A 15,039-nucleotide genomic window follows, 5' to 3' on the forward strand; every position below is an offset into this window, starting at 1 on the left:
TTTCAAAATGTTTTTTTTTTTTTTTTTTTTGCTTCAGTGACCACTCTATAAAAAAATGTATACGAATTTTTTTCTCTTTTTTTTTTATAAAAAATAATAACTCAGTCTCTCATGGAATTTAGAATCCAATTAATATAATAATCGACGCGCGTATAAACACCGGGATATCCTTCGACGCCACATATTTTAAGTCCAAAACTAACAATACCAAATTGTACAAATCGTGCATCTTTATCATTGTACAATGTGACACTTTGAAGTGGTCCTCCACTATCACCGAGACACGAGTCCATTCCATCTTTTCCACCTGCACACATTTGTTTATAATCAATTTGTGCAAAACTTTTATAATTTTCCCTGCATTTTTCCACTGGCACTACACTTAATTTTACATGAAGTAATACTTCACTTGCTGTTCTATTTTCCGTTATTCCCCATCCTGTAACTGTCACCTATAGAAATAAAATCAAAAAAAAATTTTAGAAAATTAATTTAATTATTATTTTCAAATAATTAAATACTGTTTTTAAAATTTTAATTTCTATTAAGATAATAATTTTTTTTTAAAAAAATAATATGAACCTTTTTTTGTGTAATTTTTGTCGCTGGACTTAGTGGTAAACAAATTGGCTTTGCATTCGCAGGTCGAAAGTCAATATCATTATCGAGTCTTATCAGAGCAACATCATTTTGTAATTTTGACTTTGTATATTCAGGATGAATGTGACTGCTTTCCATACCAAAATCCTGATATCTTTCGGCACAAACAATTTCCATACCATATTTATCAACATCACAATCTCTCTCCTTACTCGTGTCATGATCCCCCACTCTTGCTCCAATTACATTAAAACCTAAAAAAAAAAAATTAATATTAATAACTAATTGAATTTTTAATTTCACAATTAATTTTCCAAATAAATGGGGGATAATTTTTTTATAAATGAAAATTTATCAATACATATTAATTATAATAAAATTTGCAAAAAAGCCTTGACAAAAAATATATTCTAATAAAATTTATATTTAAATATATTTATAATTTTGTAAAAATATATTCTAATAAATTTAGAAAATTATTGATAAAATAAAATGAAAATTATACGAACCACTTGGAAGATCAGTTAAACAATGAGCTGCGGTTAAAATGTAACGTTTATTAATAACTGTACCACCGCAACGAAATTCTGGTGGTGAATCGCCAATTTTATAGGCAATTAATGCCATCCATGGATATTGTAAAACACCCGTTCTATTACCGCGAACAATTTTTTGTTCTGTTATTGGTCCACATAAATCTAAATCCAATAATCTTAAATTTGAATGTTGAGTCACGTCTGGTGGATCTGGTATCATTATTGGAATCTCAGCTACTCTATTTGGCTGTTCCAATGATATTGTTTCCTTAAAAAAAAAGAAAACAAAAAATTAGACAACGAATTACAATATTTGATTTCATGAATTTGAAATTCAATTAGATTTTAATTCAATTAAAATTAAATTCAATCAAAAATCCGAAATTAAATTTGATTACAAATTAGCATAGGTATAATTCTAAATTAAAAATAAAAACGATAACTAAATTAAAATTAAAATTAAAATTTAATGAAAAAAATATAATTATAAGTGAAATATTAATTAAAAATCAGATCATTATTATAGAACTATAAATTAATTACAATAGAATTAAAAATCAATATAAGTATATAGTTTTAATATTCATGAATAATTTTGAAAAAGTTTTATTAATATTATGTTGTTATAAATTTTATTAATTGTTAATTTTTATTAATTTTTACACAATTATATTTATTTGATTATTAAATATTTTAGGTGTTATGTGATTAAATAATTTTAAATGGTTCACTATAATAATTAATTAATAATTGTTTATTTATTAATATATAAATATCGTCAATGAACTGAATTTTTGTAAATTTTTTGCAAACAAAATAAAACTTTTTAAACTATTTAAAAAAATTATTTGTAAAACATAAATACCTGATTTTCACAACAAACTTTAGGTGTTTTTCCATCAAATCCACATGTAGCACTATATAATTGTTGTAAAGTTGATTGTGATGTTAGTCCTTCTCTTTTAACAGTATCCATTAAAGCATCACATTTATTTAAATTAATGCAAATTCCAATTTTTCCTGACGATGTCTGACAGGATTCTTCTACAGGAAACATGATTATTTCTGAACAAAAGAAATTACTTTGTCCTTCTTATATTATAAAAGTTAATAATTAGAAAAAAAATTTGTCTTTATAAAAAAAAAATTTTTTTTTGTCTTTATTTTTGAAATTTTCTTTTTTCTTAATTCAAAAATTTTGCAAAGTTTCTTTTTGAAAGCGACTTTAAATCTTCGAATGTAATTAAAAACCAGTTATAAAGTATTGAACAGTTAAAAAATATGACCAAAAAAAAAAAAAATGTTATAAAACCGGTTAAGTTTATATATTGAAAAATGAATCCGAAAAAAATTTATATATATATTTTTAGATTTTTAATATATTTTTAGAAAAGTTCAAGTACAAACTGCAAATAACACGATTTTTTTTTTAAATTATTAAATTTAAATCACTTACCTCCAGCAACATTGTGAACTAAGAAAAAAATAATTGCTAACGGTAAATTTTTTTTTAAAATCATTGTAGATTTTTTATCTTATAGTTGCAATTTATAATTTTTTTTATTATGTTCTCTTTTAATTCTTAATAAAATTTTAATTTTTCAATTTTTAATAAATAAATTTTTAATTATACATTATTAGCACTGTTATTTATTGCGTATATTAATTTTCAGTCTTGTTTCTTTATTTTCATTCGAGGAAACATTTGTTTATTAAATAAAAAAAAAAGATTAAATATGAATCAATGAAATTAATTTTTATATGTTACTAATAAACTTACAATATTTCGCGATTGATAACACACTATCACATTATTTTTTTTTTTTCCATCGAAACTTTCCAGTTATTTATTATCAATCTTAAATAATATTACATCTTATAATTTTTTTTTTTAAATTACGATTTGCAAAATTATTCTTTGCAAAATATAACAGAAAATAAATTAATAATTTAAAATTATTAATTTTCAAAATGGAAAGTTTTTTTTATTTTTAAATGTTTTTTTTTATAAATTATAATTACATTATTCATAAATTATTATTGTACTTTGATAAAGAAAGCGAATTTTTTTTTTCAAATTAGAAAAAGAAATTTTCATACTAGGGAGAAATTATTTAAATTCAGTTTTAATTACTTTTTCTATTTTTATGGTTTTATTTTTTCACAATTAAAATTGAACGCAAGTTGACCGTGATCCGTTCATCCGTAAACTAACGTGTTTGCAGTTTGTACTCTAAACTAAAGTTCGCGTATCGATACATAAAATATATTATGCCAAAGGACTCATAAACTTTCAATTTCGGATAAAACGAAAAAAAATCAAAATAATTACTTTAAATTTTAAGATAATTAAGAATTTAAATTTTTACAATTATATTATCTAATTTTTGTTTCTTGTCCCTAAATTAAATTAAAAGAAAAATTTCCCCGGGATCTTTACATTAGTGTAAAACGGGTAAAAGTTCAATAGGCTCTTGAATTAAAAAAATATAATTTATATTTAAAATAAATTAAATTCCTTTCAAATTAATTAAATTGAAAAAAATTTAATTTAATTAATTTGAAAGGAATTTAATTTAATTTATTTTTTGTTAAAAAAGAATTATTTATCAATATTGTCTAGAATCCAATTGGTGAAATATGAAACTTTTGTATAAACACCTGGTATTCCTTCAGTTCCACATTGTGGATATCCATAACTAACAATACCATATTGTACAAATCTTACATTTTTATTGTAAACTGCAGGTGATTGTAATGGTCCACCACTGTCTCTGCTACATGCGTCACGTCCTTTAATTCCACCCGCACACATTTGTTTTTTATTTATTTGAATTTTTTTCGTCAAATATTTATTATAAATAACATTACATTCGTCATTTGAAATTATTGGCAAGTGCACCATTAATAAATTAGCACTAAATGACATTTTTTCCGTCAATCCCCATCCACTTGCCGTTACCTTTTGAATAAAAAAAAAAAATTTATTATTAAAATTTATTAATAAATAGTTAATTAATTTTTTTTATTATTCTTTTACCATTTTTTGAAGTAAATTTGAAGCACGACCAATGGGCAAACAAATTGGTTTAATATTAATAGTGAAATCAATATCACGATTTAGTTTCAATAATGCAATATCGTTTCCTAATAAAACTGAATTATATTTTGGATGTGGAATTATTTTTTCAATTTCATATTCCTGATATTTTTCAACGCAAATCAATTCTTTGTTATAATAATTCATATCACAATCTGGATTTGTATTTAAATTATGTTCGCCCAATCTCACTGATTTCAATAAAGCATCTGAAAATTAAAAAAAAAAACACACAATTTCTGTGTATGAATTTTCTATAAAAATTATTAATTACAATTTTCATTTTAAAGAATTTTATTAGATTTAAAATTATTTTTTAGACGAATAAAAATGGTTTAAAATGAAAATTTACAGTAATTGTGATTAATTTTTTTTCCAATTAGTAAAAATATATAATTTGAAAATCATTACTTTTATAGTGAAATTTAACGCAATGTGCAGCTGTTAGAATATAACGATTGTTTATTATTGAACCGCCACATAAAAATCGAAGATATGTTTTATTTCCATCTTTAACTTCATATTGCAATAAAGCCATCCATGGAAAATCGTAAATTTCAACTTCAGTCCCACCAAATGCTTTGAATTCATTAATTGGTCCACATAAATCATGATTGAGAAATTGTAAATTTTTATGATTTTTCACATCAGGAGGAAATGAAGTAAATTCTGAAAAAAAAGAAATTTGTTAAATTAAAAATACGAAAAAAAGAATTATCGACACGAAAAAAATAATAACTTTCATTATTTACAAAGTAAAATCTAAACTATACTTCTGTGAATTTCTGGAAATTTTTGCTCCGGAAATAGTAGTTTTTATTTATTTATGAAGTAAAAATTTGCAAAAAATTCCGGACAGTTCCATGGAAAATTAAATATTATTTCTACTTACGATTGGTTAAAGTTGCAACTAATAATTGAATTACAAGCGTTAATTTAAAATCCATTTTTCAGAAGTATTTTTTTTTACAATTGTTTTATTAATTAATTGTCTTTATTCCTGAAGGTTAAAATAATCTTAAATGAAAATAAATATAGATTTCTATTTCTAATATTGTTGTCTAGACTTGATAATAAAATTAAAAAGGGGTATTAGTTTCTCAAAAATACAATGACTAATAATTGTACAATTAAATTTATTAATTTAGTAAATTTCATTGTATATAATTAATTTAAAATTAATTAAAATGAATTTAAATTAATATAATCTAATATCCAGTCCATGTAATGTGGAACTGATGTATAAACAGAAGGATGTCCAGTACTGCCACATTCGGTTGGTCCGTAGCTAATTATTCCATATTGAACCATTCTGTTTTGATTGTTATATCTGGCAATATTTTGTAATGGCCCCCCACTATCGCCAGTACAAGAATCATATCCATGCGTTCCTCCAGCACAAAATTGTTTATTAGTCAAACCATTATAATATCTATTACATTCTTGTTTTGATTTTATGGGAATTGTAGTTTTTAGAAGTCTTGTACTCACAGCTTGAACTTTTGTTCTTCCCCATCCACTGACAATACCCTTGAAATTAAATAAATTAAACTCTTTCTTCATATTAAAAATGGACAAAAAAAAATAAATTTATATTATTATATTCAAAAATTGATTAATGTTTAAAAAAAATAATTATTTTTTTAATCATAAAATTGTTCTTCTTTTTGTTATTAAAATAGAAATTCTTAAAATAATTATAGATTAAAAAATATAAACACCTCTTGATTTAAAAGAGTTCTAGCTGTTCCAATAGGTAAACAAATAGGTCTGACATTATTCAAACTGAAATTAATATCAGTTTTTAATCTCAAAAGAGCAATGTCATTTACATTATTAATTGAACTATAATTTTGGTGAATGAAAATTTTTTCAACACGTCTCGTTTGAAAATGATGTGCACAAATAGTTTGTCCCCATGTATTATATGTACAATCTTGTTCAGTGTTTGTATTGTGTTCTCCAACTCTTACTTCAATAATTTGATCTGTAAATTAAACCTATATATGTATTTAGATTTTTGACGCGCGTCTCGCGAAGAAAGGGAAAAATTATAGGTTATATTTTGAAATTTTAAAATGAAAATATACACAAAGAGAATTAAATGTTAATGCAAATTATTTAAAAGAATCAATAAAAAAAAACAGAAAAGAAAAGAAACTGTCGTAAACATATAATTTACTTACTAACTGTTTGTACACAATGTGCAGCAGTCAAAATATGTCGTGCATTAATTATTGTACCGCCACAAAAAAAATGAACTTGATCATTTTTATAACGATGAAGTGTAAGTAAAGCCATCCAGGGTAATTCAAAAATTCCAGTTTCTTCACCACCTACTATTTTTTCTTCACTGTAAGGTCCACATCTTGTATGATCTAATAATCTTAGATTAGGATGTCTTGTAACATCCGGTAGATTCGGTTGTTGACTTTGATTCGGTGCATGTTGAAGCTATAGATGAAATTAGTCATAGATTAGCAAATCAGTATTACCAATACTTTAGAATAAACAAATTGAATTTCGCGCCATTATCATATTTGATTTTTACTATTGGTACTATTGTCAATTTCACTCCATAATTTAAATTTTTCCAATGTTGGTAATGTGTAATCGGTCAATTTCACGTCATATGCATTTAAATTTGAATGTTTACAACAAAAAGTGTAAATTAATATTAATTGAAAATTTTTATTATGTACAGTAAAATAAAAGTGAATAATTAATTAATGAAAAATTGACAAAGAAATCTCTGCATATTATAATACACAGGTATTTATCAAAATTTGATTTTCTATAAGAATATTTAATTGAAAAAAATAATTTTTATTTACTTTACAACATATTTTATCTTGCCCTCCTACTGAACCACATTTAGATCTTTCATAAAATTGATAAGCTCTTATGTAATTTAATGAAGTTCGATCATTTCCGGCAGAATTAAAAATATTTATCATAGAAGGACATTGGTTGTAAAAAACACAGTCTCCCAATTGTCCTGATGGCAAGTAACAATCGTTCCTTCCTGTAAATTTTTTTTTTTTATTAATCATAATTAATTTTAATTTAATTTAATTTAACATTTAATTAATTTTAAAAAAATTTAATTTTTCAAATAAAATTCAAAAATTTTAAATAAATAAAAACTTACCAGCAATGACATCGTTGATGAAAATAAAAATTAATCCTAATAAAAAATTAAACATCGCGTTAATAAATAATTAGGAGTATCAAAAAAAATTCAAGACGCTTTTTTTTTTACTAAATGAAAAAAAATTCCAAAAAAAATTGCTCTATATAATCTTATCATTGTTTATTAAAGCTTAATATGTAAAATTAATCACGATTATTATTTTTTTTTGTTTTCTACGAATTACGTTTTTAAAAAAAAATTAAACACCTGTATTTGTGTATACATTTTGCAAGGTTTCCAGAAATCGGTCCCTTAATCTATTATTATGTAAATTATTTCTTCTTATACAAATAATATACAATATGTTTAATGTTAATTTTTTTTTCTCTTAAACGTAAAAAATTAAGTAAACATTAATTTTAATTAAATATTACGGTATCTTTTACCTTGAAAAACATTTTTCGTTTTTTTTATAATATAATTCTTATACGTCAATAATTTTATGAAAATTATTATTATTTTTGTCAAATATTATTAAAATTTATGCTAAAAATATTATAATTTTACATAATTTATACAATATTAAAATTTTTAATATATAAAATAGATATTTTTCTGCCTATTTCTAATTTTTAATCAAATAAAATTTTTTTTATTTTGGAATTAAATAAAATTCTAAATTTTTCTTCAAAATGTATTTTTTATTTAATACATTTTCTTCACAAAAGTAACAATTATGTTTTTTTACAATATAAAGAGAAAAAAGAATAATTCAATAGAAGTAATTATATTTATATTCTATTTCTTTTGAAATAATAACGAAGTTATACAATTGAAAAGTTTTAACATTTAATTGAACAGTAAAATAAAATTTCTTTTTCAAAAAAAAAAAAAAAACGATGCAAATAATTATTTAATTAATTTCTTTACAATTAATTCATTGCTATAGTTATAATTCAATTTTTGTTCATATTTGCAATTAGAAAATTTATGATTTAATTTTATAAAAATATTTTTTTATATATATACACTAATTTAATTAATTATTAATGAAAATATTAATTAATTAAATTAATTAATATACAATATTTTGTAACAGCCATTTTTTTTGCTTTGATTGTGAGCTTAATTTTTTTGAAATTGTTTCATTATTAATTGTCGTCGATGATATAATGCTCTATAGATATTTTTCATATCGGATGTATTTAAATATTTGAAAATTTCATACGTTACAAGTGAAGGTAATTTATATTTGAATAATTTTTGAAAATATTCTTCACTTGTTTCGAGTAAACAATGGTTTTCTTTAATTTTTTCCACATGATTTATAATCATATTCACATAGCATGGAAATAATTTTTTTAAATTTTCAAATTTTAATATTTTAACAATTTTTTCATTTCTCAAATAAATAAAGAGTTTGGAATATTTTTCCGTCAAAATATCATAATACGACAATTTATCAATTTTTTGCATTTTCATTTCAATTAATTCCAATTTACATTTTTGATAAAATGAATTTAATTTCTCGCTTTTTACAATTGTTAAATTTTCATTGTTGACAGTTTCATTAATTGATTCTTTAAATGCAATTAATGTGACAAATAATTTTCCAATTCGAATGGCAGGCGAAATTTGTGAATCCAATTTATAAGTGTATAAATTTAATTCGTCTTTAATAAATTTTAGTAAATTATTTAGAGGCGTATATCCATCGTAATTTAAACTATTGATATTTATTTTATAATCGAGAAAAACTTTTGTTGCTGGAAAATCACATTTTTCAACTGCTAAATGTAATGCATTGTTACCATTAAAATCAGTTGCATTTGTATCTGATCCATAATCGAGAAGTAATTGAAATAATTCCACTTCTTCATTACCATTTTCACTTGATATTGCACAATGTAGAGGTATTTTATATTCACGATTTCTTGCATTAACATTTGCGCCAAAATCCAAAAGAACACCAACAACTTGTTTATCTTTATTTGGACAATTCAATGAAATATGTAATTGTGAATTATTTTCATTATCTTGAAAATTTTTACCCGTACTAAATAAATGTAAAAATGTTTTTGTCTGTCCACGGGCAATTGCATGTGTAAGTGGTGTATATTTTTCATCACAAATCCATTCTAAATCGGCACCAAATTCAATTAATAATTTAACAATTGGCAAATTTCCATTAGCCGATGCAAGATGAAGTGGTGATACTTTTTCACCAACCACATCCGGATAGCAACCACTTTCCAAAAGAATTGTTACAATTTCTTGATTTCCATTGTCAACTGCAACAAGTAGTGGTCTTACACTTTTTATTGAATTAAAATTATAAATACAATCGCTAATAAAATTAAACGATTTAATGCTACTATCGTAATCCTGTACATAAACATCGGCACCATTATCAATTAAACATTGTAAAATTTCACTGTAATTTTTTTGTACCGCTATAATTAATGGTGTAGCGTCACTTAAATTTTTTGCATTTACATCGGCACCATTTTTCAAAAGTAATTTAACAATTTCCAAATTTCCAACATAAACTGCACAATGTAGAGGCGTTAATCCTAATGCTTTTTGATTAATATTTCCTCCATTCACAATAAGAAATTCAACAATATTTAAATATTGATTTTCAACCGCATAATGTAGAGCAGTTTTTCCATTATTTGAAATTTCATTAACATCAACTTTATCAATTAATAATTGAACAATATTAATATATCCTTTATCAGCAGCTGCAATCAATGGTATTTGATAATTATCAAATTTTTTATCAAAATCAACACCTTTATTGAGTAGAAATTTAACAATATTTTCCCGACCATTTAATGAAGCAACACAAAGTGCTTGATAACTTATTTCATTCCAATTATTTTCCTTTAAATAAAAATCACAAAATTCTTCTACTATATCAACAATTCCATTTTCAATCGCCATTTCCAAAGCAGTTTTTCCAAATGAATTTCTCATATCAGAAAATGAATTAAGTAGAATTTTAAGAATATTTTTTTGATTTTCTTTAACGGCAATATGAAGTGGTGATTCCTCACATTGGGGATTAAAAAATATTTTTCCACAATTTAGTAATAATTTGGTTATTTCTTCATTTCCTTTCTTCACTGCCAAATGAAGTGGCGTTATACCATCAATAGAGGGAAAATAAATTGTCATTGTAATAGATGGAATGGAATTTAGAAGAAATTTCACAATATCGAATAATTCCCTTTCGACAGCAATATAAAGTGGTGTTTTTCGGTTGTTGTCAATTGCATTTGCATCGGCTCCATAATTGAGGAGAATTTTTATAATATCTTCCGATGAATTTTCCACAGCAATATGTAATGGAGTTGAACCATTTTTCCATGAAACATTAACATTTGCTCCTTTACTCAAAAGATAATTAACCAATTCGGAATTATTCATTTTCACTGCTGTTAATATTGATGAATAATCATCTTTTAATGTGGCAATATATTTTTTTTGTTTCTTTAAATTCACTTTATGATTCACAAGCATTTTAATAATAACATTGTGTTCCATTATAATTGCCCAACAAAGTGGCGTTTTACCACGACGATCTTTTATAAATGCCAATACACCTTTTTTCAATAAATAATCAACTATTTCACAATTTCCATTAATTGCCGCAATATGAAGTGGTGTTTGGCCAATTTCTGTTGTCGCATGAAAATTTGCATTTGCCTGCAATAAAATTGGTATAATATTTATATTTGCACATTCAGCTGCCAAATGAAGTGAAGTGTAACCATATTTTGCATAAGAATTCACAACATCATCAATACAAATATTATATTGAAGTAATAGATTTATAATTTTTCTTGTCTCCATATTAAATTCATATGATGTTTGTGAAGTTTTGGAAATAATTGAATTTCGATATACAACTAAATGTTGAGGTAAAAAACCATCTTTATTGCGAATAGTTAATGAAGCACCTTTATCCAATAAACATTTCACTAATGATGAATCGCCATATAAAATTGCCGAATGAAGTGATGAATTTCCACGATAATTTTTTTCATTATTACCATTTATTTGACAATTTAGAGTTAGAAAAAAATTCACAATATCAATGTGTTTATGTAAAAAGGCAATTGAAAGCATTTCATAATTTGGAAACCAATTTTCTGAATTAAATAAATAATGTGATATTTTTTTCACATTATTCAAATCATTTAAATGTATTGACGTGTATAATTCCTCCATTAGATTATCGTAATTTTCCATATTGTTGGCAAATTTTATTTGTCAGAAAAAAAAAATTTTTTTTTTTGAAACCTGAAACAAAACAAAATTAATTGAAAATCTTGATAAAATATTACAAAGAATTTTAATAATTAAAGAGTAGAATTAAACTGAGAAAAAGTTAGAATTACAATGAACTTTTATTATCGTCTCAAGTATCACTGATATAACTTTGTATTATAAGCATAATTACAAAATAGTGATGATTCATTATTCTTACAAAATTAACATTTTTTGTTTTTAAATTGAAATAATAATTTAGAGAAAAACATAAAAATAAATTTAAAAAAAACAGAAAAAGAATTGTGAATAAGATAAATCTTAAAAATCTATATTAATCTTAAAAAATTAAATTACAAATCAAAATACAAATTAATATACAAATCAAAATACAAATCAAAATACAAATTAATATACAAATTAAAATAGAAATTAAAATAGAAATTAAAAAATTACCTCGAGAGTTCCTTTCATTTAAACGATTTTATAAACAATTTTATTATTTTTGAAGCTAACATAACCTTTAATTTTTCAAGAGGTTAAATTCTTTGTTAGCTGATAGAGTAACAATTGAATTTTATTACAATTACTCGTGTAATTATGAGAAATAAAAATTATCACATTGTTTACTATAATTCATAATTAATTTGAAACAATTAAAGTTTAACTTTCACATTTAACTTGTTGCACGTTTCAATCTTTCTTTCTTTCTATTCAGTTTGATATCGCTATTGCGCGTGTGTAAAACTTTAGGAATTGTTTTCGAAAATTTTTTTTCTGTAAACACACTTATTTTAATTATTCGTCTCCAAAATTTATTTATTAATATCAAAGAATTAAGAAACTAATATTTAATTTAATAATCTACATTTTTTTATTATATTTAAATAAAAATAATAAATATATATTACAAAATGGCGGTAAAATTTTACACGACCAATCAAATCATTTTCAAATACAACCAATAGAATTTAAAGTTTTAAAAATTCGTCTTTCTGATTTGCCAAAATATTCTCCGCTAAAAATTTGAATTTTTTAAAAATAAAAATAAATAAAATATATTCAATTATAAATAAGAAAATACAAAAATAATAAGACAATGTTTTTTCTAAATAAAATATATTCAATCATGAATAAAAAAATACAAAAATGTATAAATTATCAATAATTTTGCATAATTTACAAAAAACAAATAATAAAATAGTCACAAAAATAATTATAAATGGAGTTTAAAAAAAAACCTACAGATACTAATTCGTATGCGTCGGAATTTAATATTTAATTACAAAATGAAAATCAATTATATTCTAATATAATTTGATAATTATAACATAAAAACTTTTAATTAATATTCCAATGAAATTACGAATTACAAGAAAAAAAAGAAAAGATTACGATAATTTAGAAATTATTTGTAAATAATTAAAAATAAAAAAATATAAATAATTTAAAGTCACGATAATAATTAATAATAAAAAAAAGGACATATTAAAACTTATTAACATTTGCTCCATAGTCAATAAAAGTTTTGACAATTTCCAAATTTCCCGTATGAATAGCAAGAAAGAAAGAACTTTCATTTTTTAATGATTTAATTGTCATGTCAGCGCCAGCGTCCAATAACATTTTAATAAGAACAATTGATTCTCTTTTAACTGCATAATGTAATACTGTATAACCCTCGGCAGTTGTTTCATTAACATCAAAACCTCTTTGTAATAAAATTTCAGCAATTTTCAAATAACCACGCTCAACAGAAACATGAAGTGGTGTTAAAAAACCATATGTTCTTGCTTTTAAATCAACCCCCGATGAAATTAATAAATTAACAATACGTTCATTACCCATTGCTGATGCGGCAAATAATCCCGCGTATCCTTCTTTCCATTTATTATTTGGTCCAGCATTTTTTTGATAAATTTTACACATATATTCAACCATTTCATAATTATTTTTACCCGATGCAAAATAGAGACAATTTTTACCTTGCGATATACATGCATTAATATCAGCGCCATGTTTTATTAAAAGATGAAATATTTCGATATTATCTTTTTTTATTGATGTATGTAATGCAGTTTCACCTGTTCCACGCCAAATAATATTCGCTGATATATTACCATCTTCCAATAATACTTTAACTAAATTATAATTGTCGGATAATATTGCTTGAAATATCGCATTTTCCTCCATTAATTGTGTATTAAATGGTGTTGTTAATCTCTTTAATTGTTTATTTTTATTTGTCTTTCGTACGATGACCTTACTTTCCGTGGTATCTGAAAATTTTGTCATAATCAAAATATTTTCAAATCAATTTGGTATATTAAGAATGTTTTCAAACATTAATTTCATTTTTTTTTTTTTTCTTGTAATTATTCAAGTATAAATTTTATATTTTTGTAATTTCTCTATAATTTTATTTTTATTTATTACCATAACTTGGAAATTTTTTCTATTTAATAATTTCTTGAATTCTATTTTATAATTTACTTTTTTGTAAAAAATAATATAAATTTTTATATTTTGATAATTTAAATTTTCTACTCACCGTATTCATTTTCATAATCTTCGTCCGTTGAATCCTCTGGAGTTCCTTTTGGAGATTCTATTGGAGATTCTTTTGTAGATTTTATTGTAGATTCTTCTGTAGATTCTATTGGAAATTCTTTTGTAGATTCTTTTGGAGAATCTTCTGATGAAGATGGTGTTACTTTTAGAATTAATTCTAAGGATTCTTCCGAGGATTTTTCTGTAGATCCATCCTGAGAATTATTGGACAATATTTCTGATGGTTTATTAGTAAAATTATCTGGCAATATTTCTAATGATTTTTCTTTGACACTTTCATCGATGACATTTTCATTATTTTCATTCGCATCATCTTGTTCGTTGCTATTTTCAATTAATTTATTTTCTTCATTTGACATTTTTGCTAGTAGAAAATTTCCCCCTCTGTTTTTTGATAGTTTAAGAAAAAGAAATATTTATTAAAAATACATATTACATATTTTAAAATAATAAAGCAAATATTTTGTTTTGAAATAAGGAAAAATAAATATATATTTAGTTTTTCATCAATCAATGTAAATAGAAAGAAAAAACAATCATACCTTGTATTTAACAGACGTTTTCGTATTTCTTATTTTGAAAATTTGTTTTTGTTATAAAAGTCATTTAATTTGTCATTTTTTTTTTTTTTATTTTGTCGTTACTTGAAAAAACTCGAGAGGAAAAGTAGTCAGCAATAATAATTATTATTACCGAGTAGAGTAAAAGTAGCGGAAATGCCCGAAAATTTAAAATTAAATCGACTCTCGTAGTCGATTCTTTTATGTTGAAAAATAAAAGCGGATAATTTTCAAAAAAAAAAAAATTTCATTTTGTTTTTATTC

At 23.1% G+C, this 15,039-nt stretch overlaps 3 protein-coding genes across 3 annotated transcripts; all 3 read right to left on the reverse strand.

The window, feature by feature from the left end:
- Nucleotides 1-11: 11 nt before the first annotated feature.
- Nucleotides 12-7,524, reverse strand: LOC127279985 (uncharacterized). The gene is made up of 14 exons (XM_051302653.1): nucleotides 7,388-7,524; nucleotides 7,071-7,261; nucleotides 6,423-6,690; nucleotides 5,958-6,223; nucleotides 5,424-5,766; nucleotides 5,129-5,146; nucleotides 4,648-4,905; nucleotides 4,177-4,445; nucleotides 4,008-4,098; nucleotides 2,593-2,610; nucleotides 2,002-2,201; nucleotides 1,110-1,404; nucleotides 583-854; nucleotides 12-452 (listed from the first exon to the last, which is right to left on the reverse strand). The coding sequence occupies exons 1-14, from the start codon at nucleotides 7,440-7,442 to the stop codon at nucleotides 102-104; spliced, it is 2,895 nt and encodes a 964-aa protein (XP_051158610.1). The 5' UTR covers nucleotides 7,443-7,524; the 3' UTR covers nucleotides 12-101.
- On the reverse strand, nucleotides 3,439-5,226 carry LOC127280210 (melanization protease 1-like). Its single transcript, XM_051303097.1, has 4 exons — nucleotides 5,129-5,226; nucleotides 4,648-4,905; nucleotides 4,177-4,445; nucleotides 3,439-4,098 (listed from the first exon to the last, which is right to left on the reverse strand). The coding sequence occupies exons 1-4, from the start codon at nucleotides 5,181-5,183 to the stop codon at nucleotides 3,739-3,741; spliced, it is 942 nt and encodes a 313-aa protein (XP_051159054.1). The 5' UTR covers nucleotides 5,184-5,226; the 3' UTR covers nucleotides 3,439-3,738.
- A 616-nt stretch (nucleotides 7,525-8,140) lies between the features above and the next one.
- Nucleotides 8,141-14,926, reverse strand: LOC127280135 (serine/threonine-protein phosphatase 6 regulatory ankyrin repeat subunit B-like). Its single transcript, XM_051302979.1, has 4 exons — nucleotides 14,758-14,926; nucleotides 14,196-14,599; nucleotides 13,139-13,923; nucleotides 8,141-11,647 (listed from the first exon to the last, which is right to left on the reverse strand). Exons 2-4 carry the CDS (start codon nucleotides 14,572-14,574, stop codon nucleotides 8,495-8,497), a joined length of 4,317 nt encoding a protein of 1,438 aa, XP_051158936.1. The 5' UTR covers nucleotides 14,575-14,599; nucleotides 14,758-14,926; the 3' UTR covers nucleotides 8,141-8,494.
- Nucleotides 14,927-15,039: the final 113 nt, after the last annotated feature.

This window comes from Leptopilina boulardi, unplaced genomic scaffold (genome assembly GCF_019393585.1).
Source record: "Leptopilina boulardi isolate dan_hultmark-lab unplaced genomic scaffold, ZJU_Lbou_2.1 LbouV2_229, whole genome shotgun sequence".
Taxonomy (NCBI): Eukaryota; Metazoa; Arthropoda; class Insecta; order Hymenoptera; family Figitidae; genus Leptopilina; species Leptopilina boulardi.